An 18,776-nucleotide genomic window follows, 5' to 3' on the forward strand; every position below is an offset into this window, starting at 1 on the left:
TTGCTTCACCTTATTCCCCTATCAGGAAAATCATGAAATAGTAGTGTTTAGAGCATTAATGCGGGCTGTATGAAGCCACTGTAAGTATTTGGAGAGGAAGCAGAAGTGCTATACCTCAATTTTTATGATTATGACATTTAGATAATTGCTAGTCCCTTTTTATTCTGATAAATATCGTTACTAAATTCCATGTTTGTTTTCAGAAACTACCTTTTTCATTATGTATTACTGAGTGTGAGACCATAGCCTATCATCTTGCCAGGGTAAATTTGGGGAATTTGCTTTTTTTTTTTTTAACTTAGTAAATATATAGCTCGAATGAAGTCTTATCCACATTTCCTTTGATATAGGTTGTGTGAGCATAGGTATTTTTAATTTTCCAAAATTTTTGTTTCAGTTACCAGTAGCTGGGGGAAAAGAGTGTATTTAAACCTTAATTGTTGCCCATTATAAATACTGACAAGAAGTCTCCTTTTGGGCACTGTAATGTCATCGATTAATTTCAGTACTTTTAATTTGAGAACATATTTTTAGCTCTAAAAAGTAAATGAACTTCAATTTGTGTAAATTCCTACTGTGTTGTTTTAAATTATTATGTGAGGTAATCTATGAAAAACACTTAGCACATTTCTTGGCATATAGTAAGTGCTCAATAAATGTCAGCCATCATTATTGTGATTTATTGTTAGATTACTTATTTAACAATAGTGTATCTTATATTTTGGATGAGTCACTTAGGAATCGTCTGATGATCATGACACATAGCATTTTTGAAAGTGGTGGTGCTTTTGAAACTGCACCCTTACTCCTTTCGTCACTGACTGCTAGAATTGGATTTGGGGTAGGTCTTGGGGACTTTATTCTGCCAGCTGCTCGGTCCTTAAATTTTGGAATCATGCTGATCCTACTTCTGTCATGTCCCACATTTAATAAGATAGCAATAATATTGGATGCTGTCTTCTCCCATTTCTCTCCTGTAGTCTATTCTTAATACATGGAGTAAACTTTTTAAAATGTAAGTCATACATGTCATTCCTTTCCAAAACACTCCACTGGCGTCTTATTACACCCATGTGCATGTCTGAGTTCTTAGGGAACCTACAGAGCCTTTCATGTTTTGGTTTTCTGTTACAAAGATAGCTTCGTTATGAATATCTGGGTTTCCTGTGTTGTTTCGGTTAACTGTTTTAGAGCTAGCGTTTTACTTGTTGTCAGTTGTGCAGAGAATATAAAGATGTAACTGGGCAAGTCTCTTCTCATTTTGCTGTTTTAAAAATTCTTATTCTGGCATCTGCTTTCTTCTAAATGAACTTTAGAATAATTTTATTCAGCTATGCTTTTGATGAGACCTATGCAAAATGTATGTATTTAATTTGAGCAGGATTGTCATGTTGACAGTATTGAGTATTTCTGTCTAGAGTTCTATGTGTCTTTCCATATTTCTATATTATCAAGCCCTTCAGTACATTTTGCCATTTTCTTCCTATGAGTCCTTGACATTTTGCTTAAGTTTGCCCCTACGTATGTATCCAGCACCCAGATTAAAAGGAATATCTTTTATTGTCCTTTTTTGTAGAAGTACTAATTTTAATACCTATTTTGCACTCTTTCTTATGGCAAGTTCCAGAAGACATTTTTTAGTTTATTTGTTCAAAAGTATAAGTTTGTGATCCACTTTTATTAGGCAGATAGGAAAGTAATGAAGACCAAGAAATTAGAGATGGATTTTTACATTGTATCAGTAGTTTTAATTAGTAAAAAAGGTATTACTATTGATATAGTATACTTTATGTATGATGCATTTACACTCTAAAATTAGAATCACATATCGATTAATTGCAAATCTAAAGCAGTTTTGTTCTAGAGTATTAGTTATGGAGAATATTGTATAACTTTTTTTGATGTATAAAATTATTTCAAAACACTTGATACTCCTTTCTTGATATTTGAAGGATAGTAATGGAAACTTGGAATTAGCAGTGGCTTTCCTTACTGCGAAGAATGCTAAGACCCCTCAGCAGGAGGAGACAACTTACTACCAAACAGCACTTCCTGGCAATGATAGATACATCAGTGTGGGAAGCCAAGCAGATACAAGTAAGTTTTCTTTCTTTTCTTATTATTTTAATAGAGACATACTGAAAAACTTTCCTTGGTGTAATATATTAATGTTGCTTAAGCAGAGGTAAAGAACCAAAAAAGAACTCTATTAACCTTGGTTCTTTTTAGTGTAGTTGAAAGGAACATATATTATCTTTTTCAGATTATAAGGAAAAGATTTTATATAAGTTATATAGTTTTTCATAGAACATTTCTTATAGTATTTATTGTTTTGAAATATAGAGTAGCTGCAGATATTCATAAAAGGAAGAACTAGAATTTTTAATGGGCACAGTTATTTTGTAGATTTTAAGTGCTGGTAGAGGCTTTAGTATTTCTTTAGAGGTTAAAGTATTATTTCTAATTACTGATAGGTTTACCATTTAATAAAATTTCCCTTCCCTTTCCCCCTGCTTCCAAATAAAGCTTTGGCGAAGAAGTTTATTATTGTGTAATGAAATTGCCTTTCATCCAAAAGAAAAAAAAAAAAGAAAACTTGGAAAAAGTGTTCTGGAGATACACACAAATACGTATATGTGGAAGATTCTATGTGGGACTTAAGTTTTTCTTCATAATATGAATACTTTATACTTACGTAGCACACAGTTTTTCAAACTATGTTCAGTTACCTTCATATCTCATTATAGTTTAATAATTGTACTACATAAAAAGTTACTTTTATGCCTTATGGATTTGCAAAGTTTGATTATTAACATATTTGGAGAGAGTTTCTTATTTTGTTTATAGACATTCTCAAAGTTAGGAAGCAACCAGAAAAGAGTTCATTTACATAGATGTTTATTAATGTTTATTGATAAAATATTTTAATTTTTAGTTTTCAGGATAATCTAAGTATTTTTGATACACAGATGATCTTGTGTCAGAGAAAACTAGAATACTCCTGTCTCACTTAGTTAATAGGTGATCGCAGAATTTTTGTAGCATATATGAGATAGACCTGTTTACTTAACGTCTAAGTTCAAGGCAAACTGTGACTTGGCCCCCATCCACATTTCTAGCCTCATTTTCCACTGTTTTCCTCCTGTCATTCAACACTGTGATAATACAGAATGGCTTGAAGTTCTCATGTACTCAGTGGTATTTAATTTTTCTGTCTTTACATGTGCTGTTCCTTCTGTTTGAATGCACTCTGGCCTTTTCCTCCCTAGCCTAATTTGTTCTGGTCTTGAAAGATTTAGCTAAAGAGCTGCTTGCTGGAGAATGTTTTTTCTGGCCTCTAGCTAGGACCAAGTGTGTCTCCAGCATCCAGGGCATACTTCTGTCTTAATGAGTACTCTGTTATTTTGAAATTATTTGCTTGAACATTATTGGTGCTCAAAAAATGTTCACTGAGTTATTTTTGATAATATGTGCAGTAAAGCTCTTTCAAAACCAAGGAAAGGGAATGAAGTTGAGAAGCTTGTTGCAAAAAGTTGAAAGAGAAGTGGTATAAAGGTCAGAAAAATTAGTACTTAATAATATTTCGGATATTTCAAAGTTCCAAGACTCGAGGGGAAAAAGAAACTAGATGGGTGATAAAAGGGAACAGAGATCATTGTTGTTAGTTGTGAACTCTTAATATAGATGGTATACTTGGTGACATGACATGGTATATTTATAGAAAAGGGGAAAATTAGGATTATATGTGTCCTGCACAAAAGAAGATACTTGCTGTGCAAAGTGAGAAAATACTGCATAAGGCAAATTTAAGATTTTAATAGGGAATAGTGAAAATATTGTGGAGGACAAAAAAAAATTTTGAATAGGTTCCTTTAGGGAGAAGGCAGCCTAATTTCAGGAGGCATGTGTCTAATTTGCTGATAATTAAAACTTTTTTTGTGTGTTTGTGGATCTCTTGAAAAATACTCATGAAGTAATTTTATTTTCCACTTGAAATAATGTAGAGAAATGAAGTTTCTGATGTCATCTCAACTGATTGTCACATTAAGTAAATTGCTTGCTGTTGTGGTTTCTTTATCCATAAAACACATAATACATAGTATGTATCAAGTGCTTTCCCTCTAATCAGGATGCCAATTGAGATAGTGTGTCCATAAAGTTGGTTTGAGATTATTGACAGCAAACAGTTGTAGGAATTTAATGTGGCGATTGTACTATGATAATATCAAACCAGAAAAAAAATTAACTGACGGAGTAACAGTAATACTTTTCCATTAAACATTCCTGCCAGTAGTGTCATAATACAGTGTTACATGGTTTAAAACTGAGAAAGTAGGGAGATGTCATGCATTTCAGCAGGTATTAAAAAAATACTCTTTAAGTGACTGTGCAGTTACTGTTGAGAAGAAATGAAGTCGTGTATTTTTAATTCTTGGAAGAAGTGGTAAAACATGTGGGAAGGAAAGACAGAATAATTACAAATGGATATATATTCAAATGCAGGCCTCTATTTAAAAAAATCTACCTAACTGCTGTAGGAATGTAGAAGAATAGATCAGAGTGTGAGTTTTTAAGGGATTGTTGTAGCTATAAAAACCCTTTTTGAGCACTTTCTCCATTTTGTGTGAAATACATTGTTATTTAAAGGTTGACCACAGTTTCACTTAATTCTTTCAAATATGGCAGGGATTTTTATTTTCAGTTTTTTTCCATTCTTCTTTTTTTAGGTATAAAATCTCAAAACCAGGGCTAAAGCAGAAACAAAGTCATGCTAACTTTAAGTGATACACTTGGTTGCAGTGCTGACAAAACGTCTGTCTTCTGAAATAAAAATCTCTAATACCAAATACATATACCTCTTTGTTGGTATTAGCTAGAATATCACTGTTTACAATGGACTATTTCTTTTAGAAGGAATAAACTTTTTTTTTTTTTGCTGACTAGAAAAATATAGTTTTTAAACTAATATCACATGGAAGTTATATTTGGGGCATACGGAGAAATTTTTGTTTATGCATACCTGGTGTGTCAGAGGCTAAACTATATTATGTCACTGGATTTGAAAAACAATTTGTGAGCCTTCCTTTAATATTGAAGAAGTAAATATATTTTCAATAGTAGGACAATTATATGCCGTTTTGGCGTATTTTTTACCTTTCACTTTTGAGAGAAAAAGGAGACATATCAAAGAAATCTAGTGCTCTGCGTAAAAAAGAGTTTAGAAGTCGTACACCTGATGTCTTTACTTGATTACATTCCATACTGTAATTCTGTTGAATTCTGGGAAAAAGCCCAAATCATTTGTACTGTAATTAGCAAACATTCTAGGTAACTTTTTTTATTATTTGGACTTCTGTCCAGATCAAATATTATAGATTGTCAAATGAGTGCCTCTTGTCCCTGGCTTAAATTGAGAATAAAATTGTTTTGGAGTTTTGCTGTCAAAAACACAAATGAAAATGAGACCAGGACACAATGCCAGGTATTGAGCATTATAGGTGTGATTAATAGTCAGAGAAGAGGTTCTGCCAGGTTTTTGTGTCATGGCAAACTCTGTCATAGACATGACCATACAGGGCTTTTGCCCCGTTTGAAATCTAATAGTAATACTTTTTATTTTGTGACCATTAAATTCTTTTGAACATTTTTAAAACAGGAAAAAAACAGTATATGCTCTCCAGAACAAGATGTGCTACAATTGAGCAATCAAAAGATGAGGGATTTGGGTAGGTAATTTTAACACAGAAAGTAATGCCACATATTGACTTAAGTTTTAGAGAAATTGGTATAAGACTTGAAATGAGTGTTAGGTGGTAAGATTGTTCAAAAATTTATAAGCCGTGTTTTTTGTTTTTTTTCTAAAACACCTTGAATTCTAGTTATGGCTATCTTGCTTGGCCACAGTAATAGTGATTTAAACTGTGATAAACAGATCCAATTCTAGTGCTTTTATTCTTAGGATAATTCACTTATGCTAAAGAGTTTAGGATATTATTAATTGAACACTGATACTTTTCCCATTTCCCAAGTAACTTCAGTTTTTTCCTAGGAATTTCTAATATGTAAAACGATTTTTGATGACTCACAGAAAGTCAAGATGAAGCCTAAAAACTGAGATGCTAAATGGTGTGAAAATGAGTTCCAACTGATAGGTGCAATTAGGTGATTCAAATTGATTAGATGCATTTTATTAGATATGAACTGTAGAATTACTTGTATAACTTGATGAATTTTCTTTAGTTTTGGGTTAGAATAATAGCCATGGTTTTTGTACTTCTATTGACTAACATGGGAGATTAATTTTACCTTTTTTCACAATAAAAATTGAAAAACGTAGTAGAATTAATGACAAAACTCTGGAATGACTCCTTTACTACTCATTTTCCTTACTTACCACTGCTGCCACTGTGATTTTAGCAGCTATTATTAAAAACAGAACTAGACCATTTAAAGCTGAGCTGTTCAATATAGTTGCCACTAGTCACACATGGCAATTAAAATGAAATAATATTGAAATTCAGTTTCTCAGTTGCACTTTAAATGTGTAATTCTGGTGGCTACCAGATCAGTGCAGATAATGCTACATTTCCATCATCACAGAAAGTTCTAATTTACAACACTGTGTTAGAGAATCTGAGTTTAACAGTGAGAATATTGGAAAAGTAGGAACATCTGAAGGAAGCTGAGAGCAAGGGAGAATGGGAGAGTGGAGTGGGAAACAATTTATATTGTTTATGTCTTCTGGCTTTTAAGATTCTTGCAACATGATACCTTACTATGCTGTCTGCCCTTTCACTTGAAAAAATTTTGAATATATAAAAGATATGTTCTCATCTTCTAATTAGTGCCATTATGAAGATGACTCACCAGTTTTTATCTCTATTCTGTATTTCTTTAACAAATATTTATTGTCTAATATGTAGCAAGTACTTTTATAGACCATTAAGAAAGCATACAGAGCCTCAGTTTACCTAGAGGAAAGACAGTACACAGTAAACAAACAGTTTCAGATAGTAATAAGTAGTTCATGAAGAACAGTAGACCTGGACGTAGACAAACAAGTGATGGGGGTGTGCTTGTGGGCTGGGCGTAGGATAATACGTGATTTTAGGTAGTGGGGGGGGGGGGGGGGGGGGGGGGGGAGTATATTGAAGAACAGTAGACCTGGACGTAGAAAACAAGTGATGGGGGTGTGCTTGTGGGCTGGGCGTAGGATAATACGTGATTTTAGGTAGTGTGGAAGAGCTATATTGAAGAACAGTAGACCTGGACGTAGAAAAAGTGATGTGCTTGTGGCTGGCGTAGGATATATGTGATTTAGGTGTGTGGGGTCATTTTGAGTAGATGGGTAGGCGTGGGGGGGTGGGGGGGGGGATTGTGATTTTAGGTAGTGTGGAAGAGCTCATATTTGAAGAACAGTAGACCTGGACGTAGAGAAACAAGTGATGGGGGTGTGCTTGTGGGCTGGGCGTAGGATAATATGTGATTTTAGGTAGTGTGGAAGAGCTCATATTTGAAGAACAGTAGACCTGGACGTAGAGAAACAAGTGATGGGGGTGTGCTTGTGGGCTGGGCGTAGGATAATATGTGATTTAGGTAGTGTGGAAAAAAAAAAAAAAAAAAAAGATGTGTGGTGGCTAGATGTTTTAGGTAGTGGAAAGCTCATATTGGACGTAGACAACAGTGATGGGGGCTGGGGTGGAGTAGGTGCATATGGTGGGAGTGGGGGGTGTGTGGGTGGGCGTAGGATATATGTGATTTAGGTAGTGTGGAAGAGCTCATATTTGAGAACAGTAGACCTGGACGTAGAGAAACAAGTGATGGGGGTGTGCTTGTGGGCTGGGCGTAGGATAATATGTGATTTTAGGTAGTGTGGAAGAGCTCATATTGAAGAACAGTAGATGGGTAGAGCAGTGATGGGGGTGGTGGGGGGGTGGATATGTGATTTAGGTAGTGTGGGAGCTCATATTGAGAACAGTAGACTGGACGTAGAGAAACAAGTGATGGGGGTGTGCTTGTGGGCTGGGCGTAGGATAATATGTGATTTTAGGTAGTGTGGAAGAGCTCATATTTGAAGAACAGTAGACCTGGAGTAGAGAACAAGTGATGGGGGGGGGGGGGGGGGGGGGGGGGGGGGGGGGGGGGGGGGGGGGGGGGGGGGGGGGGGGGGGGGACCTGGACGTAGAGAAACAAGTGATGGGGGTGCTTGTGGGCTGGGCGTAGGATAATATGTGATTTTAGGTAGTGTGGAAGAGCTCATATTTGAAGAACAGTAGACCTGGACGTAGAGAAACAAGTGATGGGGGTGTGCTTGTGGGCTGGGCGTAGGATAATGTGATAGGTGTGGGAGCTATTGAGACAGTAGACTGGACGTAGAGAACAAGTGATGGGGGTGTGGGCTGGGCGTAGGATAATATGTGATTTTAGGTAGTGGAAGAGCATATTGAAGAACAGTAGACCTGGACGTAGAGAAACAAGTGATGGGGGTGTGCTTGTGGGCTGGGCGTAGGATAATATGTGATTTTAGGTAGTGTGGAAGAGCTCATATTTGTGTAGATACCTGAGCGAAGTGTGAGCATGAACTTTTGGCTCTCTGAAAGTTGTGCATCCCAGGCCAGGACCTGATGCAGCAGTGTGTTGGCCCTCGAGATGAATAGTGAGGATACAGCCTTGTTGAAGCTGAATGAGCGAGGGTAGGAATGGCAGTATTCTCATTTCTGATCTCTTGCTGCACATCCTGACGTTCATATTTGCCTTTTTTTCTTAAGGGTATTTCCATTCTTCTGGTGGTCCAGGGTATTGTTTTGTTTTTTTCTTTTAATATCTGTTCTGTCAATCTCCCAAAACAACCATTTGGTTCGCAGATCTGTCAGTTTTTGTATGTAGACTTTTCCCTTCAGTTATTCCTGCCCTGCTACATATTCTTATTGCAATGCTTCTCAAACTCTTCACTACCCAATTTTTCTTCTGCTCTTACACTCCCTTTCTTAGAAATCTTTGCTGACAGTAAATATAAACTTGGCTTTTTTTTTTTTTTTTTATAAAGTATTTCCTCTTGGTTTAGCCTGTGCAGATAAGGAAAACAATGGAAGAACTCTTTTTTTCTTTTGAATTCAAAATATTTACATATATAATAGTTCAGCTAGATTATGGGCCAACTAGGCTTTTGTGAACTTACTTAGAAACCTGAGGTTCAAGTAAGATTCACTTACATAATTCACGTTCCTATTTAATATAGTATTTTCATGGGAAAGTGAATTATGAGTTATGAACAATGCATATATTTTGTTTGAAGTCTAGTTCGTTGATAAGTTGATGACTAGCATGTATTTTGGAGTTAGCTGAGAAATATTTGGTAGTTGGTGTATAAGTTTTACTCAAATGGTATTCCTTTGAAAGTGAAAGATATAGTAGGATGAGTATCATGTTTTGGTATCTATTTCTCACTTTACGGGAAAAATGTTTTAATTTGGACTCTCATAAAAATGTAGATTACTGCTTAGATGCATTTGTAACATGATTTTATACAGTGGCACCCAGCTAACTGTTCCCATGTGTGTGCTATTGAATTGTGTTCACGCCAATACTAGAGGGAGGGTTGGTTAAAAATAATGTTTTTAGTGTTTTACCAAGGTCTTGCCTTGACACAGATATGAGAATATTAATAATGCTCTGGCATTGAGATGGAAGTTCTACAAAGGCTAATTTTTTATAACTGACTTTTACCAGTTAGAAGTTGTTTACAGCCAAACTTATTCTGTTTCTTTTGTAAGCATGTGAGAATATCTGAGCACTAGTTTTTATTATAAATTGGTAATTCATTACATGTTTTACACAAATCATTATTCCACTAAGTCCAGAAAAAGAATAAATTGGGTTTAACCAGTCTGTTGAAATAACATTTTACTTTCTTTTACTGGTCTTAAAGGCATGCGAATTTGGTATGTGAGGTATCTTTCAGGATTGCATTTGATATGTGAGGCATCTTTCAGGATTGTATGTGAGGACCGTATGTGAGGGATCTTTCAGGATTCAGCTATCTTTCGGGATTGTCATATTGTTCTAAAATACCCTGTGAAAAGAAGCAGCTTTATGGAGTAATAGGAAGATCATGGAGAAAATTGTTACAATTATAATGAAATTAAGATAATAAATAAACCTCCTCCATTGCTTAAAGGAAGAAGTCCCAGCTTTTCAGTTAAGGATTGTTAGTCTCTGGTCTCAACCAACTTTTCCAGCATTAAAGACTACTATTCCTCTATACCAGGGATTGGAGGCTCAAATTCCCATCTGGGATACAGAGGTGCTTGTATACTGAACCCTCCGCTATTGGAGATGCTAGGAGAGGCTGGAGTGGCTGGAGCCATTTAGTATAGTCATTCTAGCCACAAGCAGCTTTATCCTTTTACGGATATGCAAGGATGCAAGGGCAAGGAAGGTAATGTGAGTGTGTGTGGCTGGCCAAGTTGGGGGTGGGGGCAAATGGAGAGTGAATCTAAAGAGAGCTGCTACTACTACTTCTACTACACTCTGGCTTTGTCACAGTGATTATTGCCATGCAGGAATCGTGTAACCAGGTCTTCTGGTTTTTTATTTTTTTCCTCCCAGAGCATGAGGGAAGAAATACCTATTATTGTACACATACAATCTCCTAATCTTTATCTTTTGCCAGTTATTTCAAAAAATTTTGAATCACATTGTAAAAACCAAAGAAAACCATTTTCAATTATGATTTGTTTCATAAAAAACATGTCTAAGAACATGGAGTAAATGGTGATTCTTGTTATTTTTGCTCTCAGGACCCCTTTACACTCATAAAAATTATTGAGGACCTCAGCGCTTTTGGGTACATAAAATTTACTATTTTAGAAATTAAAACTGAGAAAAGCTTAGGCTATTAGTTCATATTAAAATGTCAATCTATTGTGTTTGAATAACATATTTTATGAAAAACACATTTGCTGAAACAAAATGGTGAGAAGAGTACATTGCTTTACATTGTTGCAAGTCTTGAATGTTTGCGGTATTAGAGGAGAGCTAGAGTCTCCAGTGTGCTTCTGAAGGTTTGCCATTCTATTGCAATAAGTTGTTTTGGTTGAAGTTTGTGAAGAAAATCTGGCATTACACAGATAATAATTTAGAAAAGGGAGGAGTATTTTAACTGATAATCAGATAATAATGGATATTCTTTTTAATGCTGTACCCAAACTTAACAGATGGTAATTTCTTAAAGATTAGTTGCAATGTGGAATTCGAAATCACATCAGTTATTCTATGGTGGTATCAACAACCTTTTCATATTATGTTGCATTAAAATCTATTAATGTTTCTTGCTTTTTGGATGGATCTTTTACCCATACATGATTTTGTAACACTGTGCATTGGTAATTTGAAAAGATTTCTTTTTAAATGCTTGAAGAATGTCTATTATAAGAAAAAGTTGAATTTGTTACTATCACCACTCATATACAAGCCTGTAAGTATTGAGAAGATATCACGCTCACAGTGGTAGAAACAAGTTTTTCGAAGTTTAGATTTTTGCTTGAAAATTCCATATTAATCATTGTCAACAGATACATTTGTTTTCCTTAAAGCAACACGCTCACTTTCTTTTTCCAGACAACATTTGCTAAATACTGAAGTCTGAATAATTCTAGTTTGTAGTTTGTTAGTTTTTCTTTTAAATAAAAATTGCATTCCATGGGAAAAATCAGTTTAGCTTGTAACTCATTTTACACTAGTTGTTAGCAACAGCATACTCTGGATATATCGCAGAAGTACTTTACGTGTACTTCTTATGTTAGAATTAAACATAAATCAAGGTTTGAGGTTTAATAAAATTAGGTTTAATCTTTTCGCCAAGAACATAATTCTAAAAGAAACTGGCTTGGCTTCTGTTTAAAAGTGAGTGTGTATATTTGTGACTAATACAGTGAATTACACAACTTGGTGCTGCTGCCTTTATTTGTGCTAAGATGCAGCAGTTTTATTCAATATTGTCTTGCATCATTGGTGCAAATGTGGCTATAGTACAAAAGGCAAATAATATCTGAGTATTATTATTTTTTTATTTAAGGACCTTCCTCCCTTTTTTCAAAGGGGCCCTGGGGACCCCAAGGATCAGTGGACCATATTTGAAGAACTGCTAGTAAGGCAGAAAGATCACTGGATTTAAGAGTTAGAAGACTTAAATTTTGAAGCCTGTGCACCATTCTCGCTTCTTACGATGTGCTTCATTTCTCAGAATTTCAGTGATTTCATTTATAAAATATATTTGGGGAAAAAACCCATCTTGTTTTTTTGCTTTTTTGTTGCTTGAATTACAATTGATAAATTAGGAAAAGCTGTAAGTGTAAGTAGTTGCTATTTTTAAATTAGTTCCAGCTATAGCCCATTTGTTTTACTTGTCAGTCATGATACAAGTAAACATTCTAGAAATTCTCAAATAAGGAATTTAATACAGGGGATTAGGTTCTTTAAAAATCACTGGAAGGACTGGAGGAACGCTCTAGCTCAGCCTTCTGAAATGACTCCTACATCATTGCAGGACTGACCAGTCAGGGAAGCAGCTACTTCTGTCACAGTTAGGAAAGCGGCCTCTAGGACTACTGAGTTCAAGAACATACTTCTATAGCTGCAGCCCAGGAAACAGGAAGCCAGGGTTAGGTAACTGCCACTGAGCTGTGCCTGGAAATTGGAATGCAAAGTCTAGTTGCCACTTATATTCCATCTCTTGACATTCTTAAGGCTGGAAATTGGAGTCTGGAATACTGTGGAACAACTTAAATCTTTTCAATCACGCTAGAGAAAACAGCCAAAGGCAACAGGGTAATGGCTTCCCCCCTGGCCCCGCCGCACTCTGCCTTCCATATCTCATGTTAGTGCATTCTAATGGATGAGGCCTAAGTTTCATCCAAAACCCTAACTGCCAGTGAATAAGGAAGATAGTTTTTCTAGTTTTTTGGTTTTTTTTTTTATGTTTAGTTTCTATAATTGAAGAAAGTAAACTTAGGAGAAGGAGATAATGGAATCTGACCGCTAATTAATCACATACCTAAACCCTGTTTTTCTGCTTCTCTGATTTTCAAATTTTTTCCACTTTTCATTATCCTTTCTTTACTTAGACCTAAGTTCTAGCCATTTTAATAACCAAGATAGCTTTCATTTTTATGAGGCATTCCATACCTTTTTATCCTCGCTGCTTCATCAGTATTTATGCTCAACTGTACAGTTCTGGGTTACGCTCATCTTCAGCTGTGGTCTGGGTGGACTTGGATTTTGTAACCAGACTTGTAAAACCTGTGGCCTGCTGTTGTCTGTAAAGTGATTCACCATTTCAATTACTATGCTATATAACTCTTTCACAATTTTTACTTGCTTGCATTTATGGGGGGCTCTACTTAATACACTTCTGTGAGGTTTTATTATACTCTCTAAAGACATTAAAAAAAATACCACCACTTCCATGATCAGGTATCCTTTCTAATATTTTAAATCTTCTTACAAGCTACTATTTGGAGAACGTGTGGATGAGAATAGAAGTAGACTCTGGAAAACATCAATATACATTACTTTTTTTCATTAAATATATAATATGTTTTTCTAGTATCTATGTAAAACCTTGTAGCCATATGGTAAAAGAAAGCCACCTTATCCTCCCCATCCTCTATCTTGTTTGTTTTTTTTCCTCTTCTAAAATTGTATGATTACAAAGAAAACATTTTTAACATGTCTAAAATACACCAGCCTGGGCAACACGCAAAACCTTGTGTCTACAAAAAATTAAAAAGAAAATTAGCTAAGTGGTGCATGCCTGTAGTCCTAGCTACTCTGGAGGTTGGAGTGGGAGGATCACTGGAACTCAGGAGTTTGAGATTGCAGTGAGCTGTGATCATGCCACTGCCCTCTAGCCTGGGTGACACAGTGAGACCCTGTCTCTAAAAAATATAATTTAAAATAGAAATAAGTAAAATAAAGGCAAAACATGTCCAAAATACAAATAAGCATAATCCCAACCATGCAAAGATAATAACAGATAGTTTCTCTTTCTGTTCATATTGTTTTGTAACCTGTTACCACTTCCCTACTTAGCAATATACCATGGTTTCTATCATTGCTTAAATGATAATGGGAGTATTTATCATTGGCATCATCTGGTTTAGGGAAATTGACCAATATATATTGGGAAATTGGATTAAAAGTCATTTTTATTGAAGGCGGTGTTAGTTGTAACCTTTTTTGGAAAAAGAATTAATACTTAATAGCATTAAGGCTATTATTTTTTGTTAGAAGAGGGCTTGTTTCATTCACTTGTATATTTCATTTTTGTGAAATGAGAATCTTGTTTTAAATTAAAAGGACTGCATATTTATTAAACAATTCAGATTGTATAGAAGTATTTAAATAGAAAGTGTAAGATTCTTGTACTTCTTCCTCCTATAACTCCTTTCCTCAGAGTTAACCACTGTCAATAGTTTGGCACATTCTTTCAGAATTTAAAAAATGTATATGTAAATGTACATCTGTGGTTAGTTTCTGAAACACCAGTTTTTAAGGGTTCATTGTTAATTACTGTAATTTGATAATGTCTAGACAGTAGTAGTATGGACAGAATATAATGCGTATGTAATTGGGTTAACTTCAGAAAGCGGAAATGTAAATGTTTAATTGTATTGATTTCAATTTTTGTTGATAAACCATTCTCAGCATCTTTCTGCTTATTAGCTTTTAATAAGAGACCCCATAGTAAATACGGAGATTCTTCTACAGTGAAATATATTTCTGCTTACTGCTTTAGGTATATTTTATCAAAAAAATAATTGAGTTACTCAGTATGACCAGTTCAAAATGTGTTTGCATTTATTTTTAGATAGGCTTTTAGAAATACAAAATTAGTTGGTACTGACTGGTTTAAAGAGTTTATTGGATATAAAGTCTCCATAATAAAAATTACCTTTCATTTTGTTTTACTTTTAATTTTGAGAAAGATAGTTTTGCTTTTCAGATGTGATTGATCTCACTGGAGATGATAAAGATGATCTTCAGAGAGCAATTGCCTTGAGTTTGGCCGAATCAAACAGGGCATTCAGGGAGACTGGAATAACTGATGAGGAACAAGCCATTAGCAGGTAAAAACATAATTTGTATAAAGCAGATATAAGTACTTTTAAAAATAGAAATCATTAATTGGGTTAAATTAATTTTAAGAGGTAATAAGATATACTTTGTTACTCTAAACTAGTAATATGCTTGTGTATTTTTAAATTTTGTGTAACCAAATCTTCATATTTAGTTTTGATTGCATTTGGGTTTAGATTTTTAAGATTTTGGGATGGTGTTATGAGGGATTACATTTAGGTGCATATTTTAATATTTCTTTCATTTTTTTTCTTCCCCTATCTTTTTTGGATGCACTGCCCAATTTATAACAATTTATAGCAAGGGTCAGCATCCTTTTTCTGTAAAGGGCTAATGGTAAATATTTTTGGCTTTGTTGGCTATAGGGTTTCTGTTATAGCTGTTCAGCTCTGGTGTCATAATGCAAAAGCAGCTATAGCTGATACATAATATAATGAGCGTGGCTGTATCCTAATAAATCTTGATTTACAAAGGCAGCCAGTTGGATTTGTCCCCTCGGCTGTGGTTTGCTGACCTCTGATCTATAGCATGATAATATGCTTATATATATTGTTCAAATAAATGGGCAGGGCTTCAAGAGGTGTGCTAGAATGCAGTTTTTAATTTAATAACCAAAACTTTGTAGTTTGAAACAGTTTGATTCATCTAAGGACTAAAAGATACATTTGGTTTTCATAATACCTCTAAAGATGGAGATACAATAATTTAATAAGCCATTAAGTTATAACTAACTGTAATCCTCTAAACAACTATTTGAAGGCAGTGGTAACTCTATGTTACTGAAGAAGAAATTTAGCTTGCAAGAGGTTAAATGTGCTTTTTCCAAAGGCACACAGCTCAGATGCATCTTAAGATTTTAATGTTCTTTTCCTTTAACATAGTCCTTTGGTAACAGAATGTACCAAATTTCTCAGGTAATTTTTCTTGGCACAATATCAATAGGATATTTCTTTCCAAATAATCAGAGATTACTGTATGGTAGGAAATGTTTCAAAATGCTATGTTTAGCAAAGGCATATAATTTTTTATCTTAGTGCGACTTTTTAACGTCTTTAAATGTTACTTGGGAAACGACTTTGTAAGACATTATATTATGTAAAGACCTAATTAAACTCTATTGTCCCTCTCATTAGTTGTGGCTAATATTTATTGCCAGGAATTTTAAATGAAAACCAAAAGATACATAGTTAGGCTTATTTTCTGAAGCATTTGAGAAATTATATGAATTGGGCTTTTTCTTTTTAAAACGTGTATTGCAATGCATAATTGTCTTGAATAATTATAAAACGACAATACTTAAACTTTGAGAAATATATATATTTTTTTATTTTTATTTATTTATTTTTTTTGAGACGGAGTCTCGCTCTGTCGCCCAGGCTGGAGTGCAGTGGCATGATCTCGGCTCACTGCAAGCTCCGCCTCCCGGGTTCACGCCATTCTCCTGCCTCAGCATCCCGAGTAGCTGGGACTACAGGTGCCCGCCACCACGCCGGGCTAATTTTTTTGTATTTTTAGTAGAGACGGGGTTTCACCGTGTTAGCCAGGATGGTCTCGATCTCCTGACCTCGTGATCCACCCGCCTCGGCCTCCCAAAGTGCTGGGATTACAGGCATGAGCCACTGCGTCCTGCCTACTTTGAGAAATATTTTAAATACAAAACACATGAGTTGGATTTCATATGTATGGGGCATGATTTTATGTGAAAAGGGTTATAAAAATAATGTATACTTGATACAAATATTTTTAAAAATTTTTTGTTTATTTTAAAATTTTTAAAATATTTTTGTTTATATGAATTTATATGAGTATATGAATATAAAATGTATGTGAGCTTATATACCCAATTAGTATCAGTAGTTCTATTATGTGTTTTCTAATTAAAACAACAGGTACTAATTATATAATAAAAGTAAGGTAATATAAAAAGGGATGAAGGCTGTTCCTAATTTGATATTCAGTTCAATGTATATGTTATATTATTGTTTTGGAGTTGTTTTTATCCAAAATGGCAAAAGAATGTCTCTTCAGATAATGCTTTTTTTTATTCTAGGTCTTTTACATTTTAATGTAATTTAAAAATAGTAAATATTTGGTAGATATTGTTTTTGTAGATGACATAGAGATTTGGCATAATGTAACATGCCATAAAGCTATACTCCCTAGAAGTAAAAGAGTCATATTAATTATGTGTAAATTCAATAACCCACAATGAACAAATGGGTGTTCAGTGCAAAATATGCATTTAATAAACTTATATGTAAATCATGTTATATTAGAAAAAGAGGGTATGGAGAGTTCTAGCTAAACATTATCAGGGATATATTTGCTCCTATGGGTTTATTAAGGTATAGAACTCTAAATTCAAAAGAGAAAATGATGCGTTTTAAAAGGAAGACATTTATATATTATGCTTAAAAGTAAATTAACTCCTTCTTCATTACTGAAGTTGATACAGGGAAAGTCTTTGCAAATAAAATTCCAGAATCATTTGCTTATTATATTTTAGGAGACATAATTTAATGTGAAGTTACACATTAGGATATTACATTGTGTGTAATTTGGTGAGATAAAGCCTGTCTTTTTATATCTTAGAATCCTGTGTTTAGGCATTTATACATTTCGTTGTAAAATTTTTTAAGTAGAACATTTTAAAAGTATTTCTTTATATACTTTTTAGTGTCAGAATTGGATGTATTTATTATCTCTTGATTATCACTGCCAGGACACAAGTGGAGTATGGACAGTTGAAATTTGTTAATAAACTACATTGTGACTGGTTTGTGTCTATGGCATATTTGTTGTGAAAATAGCTTGCCTCATGAAATAACTTTGAAGTGCCTCATTAGAAGATAGTGCTAAGTTTTCTAGCTAAAATTGTTACAAAGAGCACGCACCTTCAACAATTTCAAGAAATAGTAGACTACAGATTCTCTTTTTTCCTCATTATTTCTGTGTTTCAGCTAGTTATTTCTTGTTATCTTCAGCCTGGAGTTGCCACTGGGGAAAGAAAGAAGGATCATGTCCAGAAATAGTCAGGGTGGAATTCTGAATTATTAAAATAGGTCTGTATAACTCCTACATTTTTTATCCTTATCATTACTGAGGAAGCAGCTGTGAAGGGGAACTGCCTAAAGATGGTGTGTGAAACAGGAGTGGATGAGAGAGGCAGAGTTAGAAATCTTTTAAAATTGATCTTTGAGGAGGATTTCGGTGCTCAATAATACCAGCCACTTGTGGATGCGAAGGAGCATGGAAGGGCCATCGAATAACCATCAAACCATTTAAGATGCATTATGTCAGGTTATAGATGATCTGGAAAAGTAAGAAATATGACACAGATTAGTTTCCCGGGCTACAAGGTTGTGGCTGTAGGTAACTGATGAACAGCAGCAGTGTATCTTGAAAAAGTATCAGCAACAGTGAGGTACCACTGATATCCCCAGGAAGAGGGATCAACTGGTCGATGTAATCAGGCCGTCCGTGTGGCAGGAGCCACACCCCATGCAATGTGGGCTCTCCTACGGCCAGATACATAGGTCAACTTTTGGTAGGAGACACATGTCTGACAAGTAGTGGTAGCCTCTGTGTTAGAAACATAGAGTTCCTTAATTTGTACTCTGTATATGATTGTGGGTGTG

The 18,776-nt window shown here is 34.8% G+C and overlaps 1 protein-coding gene across 4 annotated transcripts in view; it reads left to right on the forward strand.

Moving 5' to 3' along the window:
• USP25 (ubiquitin specific peptidase 25) overlaps positions 1–18,776 on the forward strand; it is a 160,017-nt gene that overhangs the window by 34,142 nt on the left and 107,099 nt on the right. For 2 of the 4 annotated variants that reach the window (XM_030806028.1, XM_012501904.2), the window contains exons 3-4: positions 1,953–2,097; positions 15,005–15,128. In XM_030806028.1, coding sequence (XP_030661888.1) covers positions 1,953–2,097; positions 15,005–15,128 — 269 coding nt within the window. Of the gene's footprint in view, positions 1–1,952; positions 2,098–15,004; positions 15,129–15,155; positions 15,161–18,776 lie in introns of those variants that run through there. The other 2 variants (XM_030806029.1, XM_030806030.1) reach the window with 2 other exon arrangements.

This window comes from Nomascus leucogenys, chromosome 25 (assembly GCF_006542625.1).
Source record: "Nomascus leucogenys isolate Asia chromosome 25, Asia_NLE_v1, whole genome shotgun sequence".
NCBI classification, from domain to species: Eukaryota; Metazoa; Chordata; class Mammalia; order Primates; family Hylobatidae; genus Nomascus; species Nomascus leucogenys.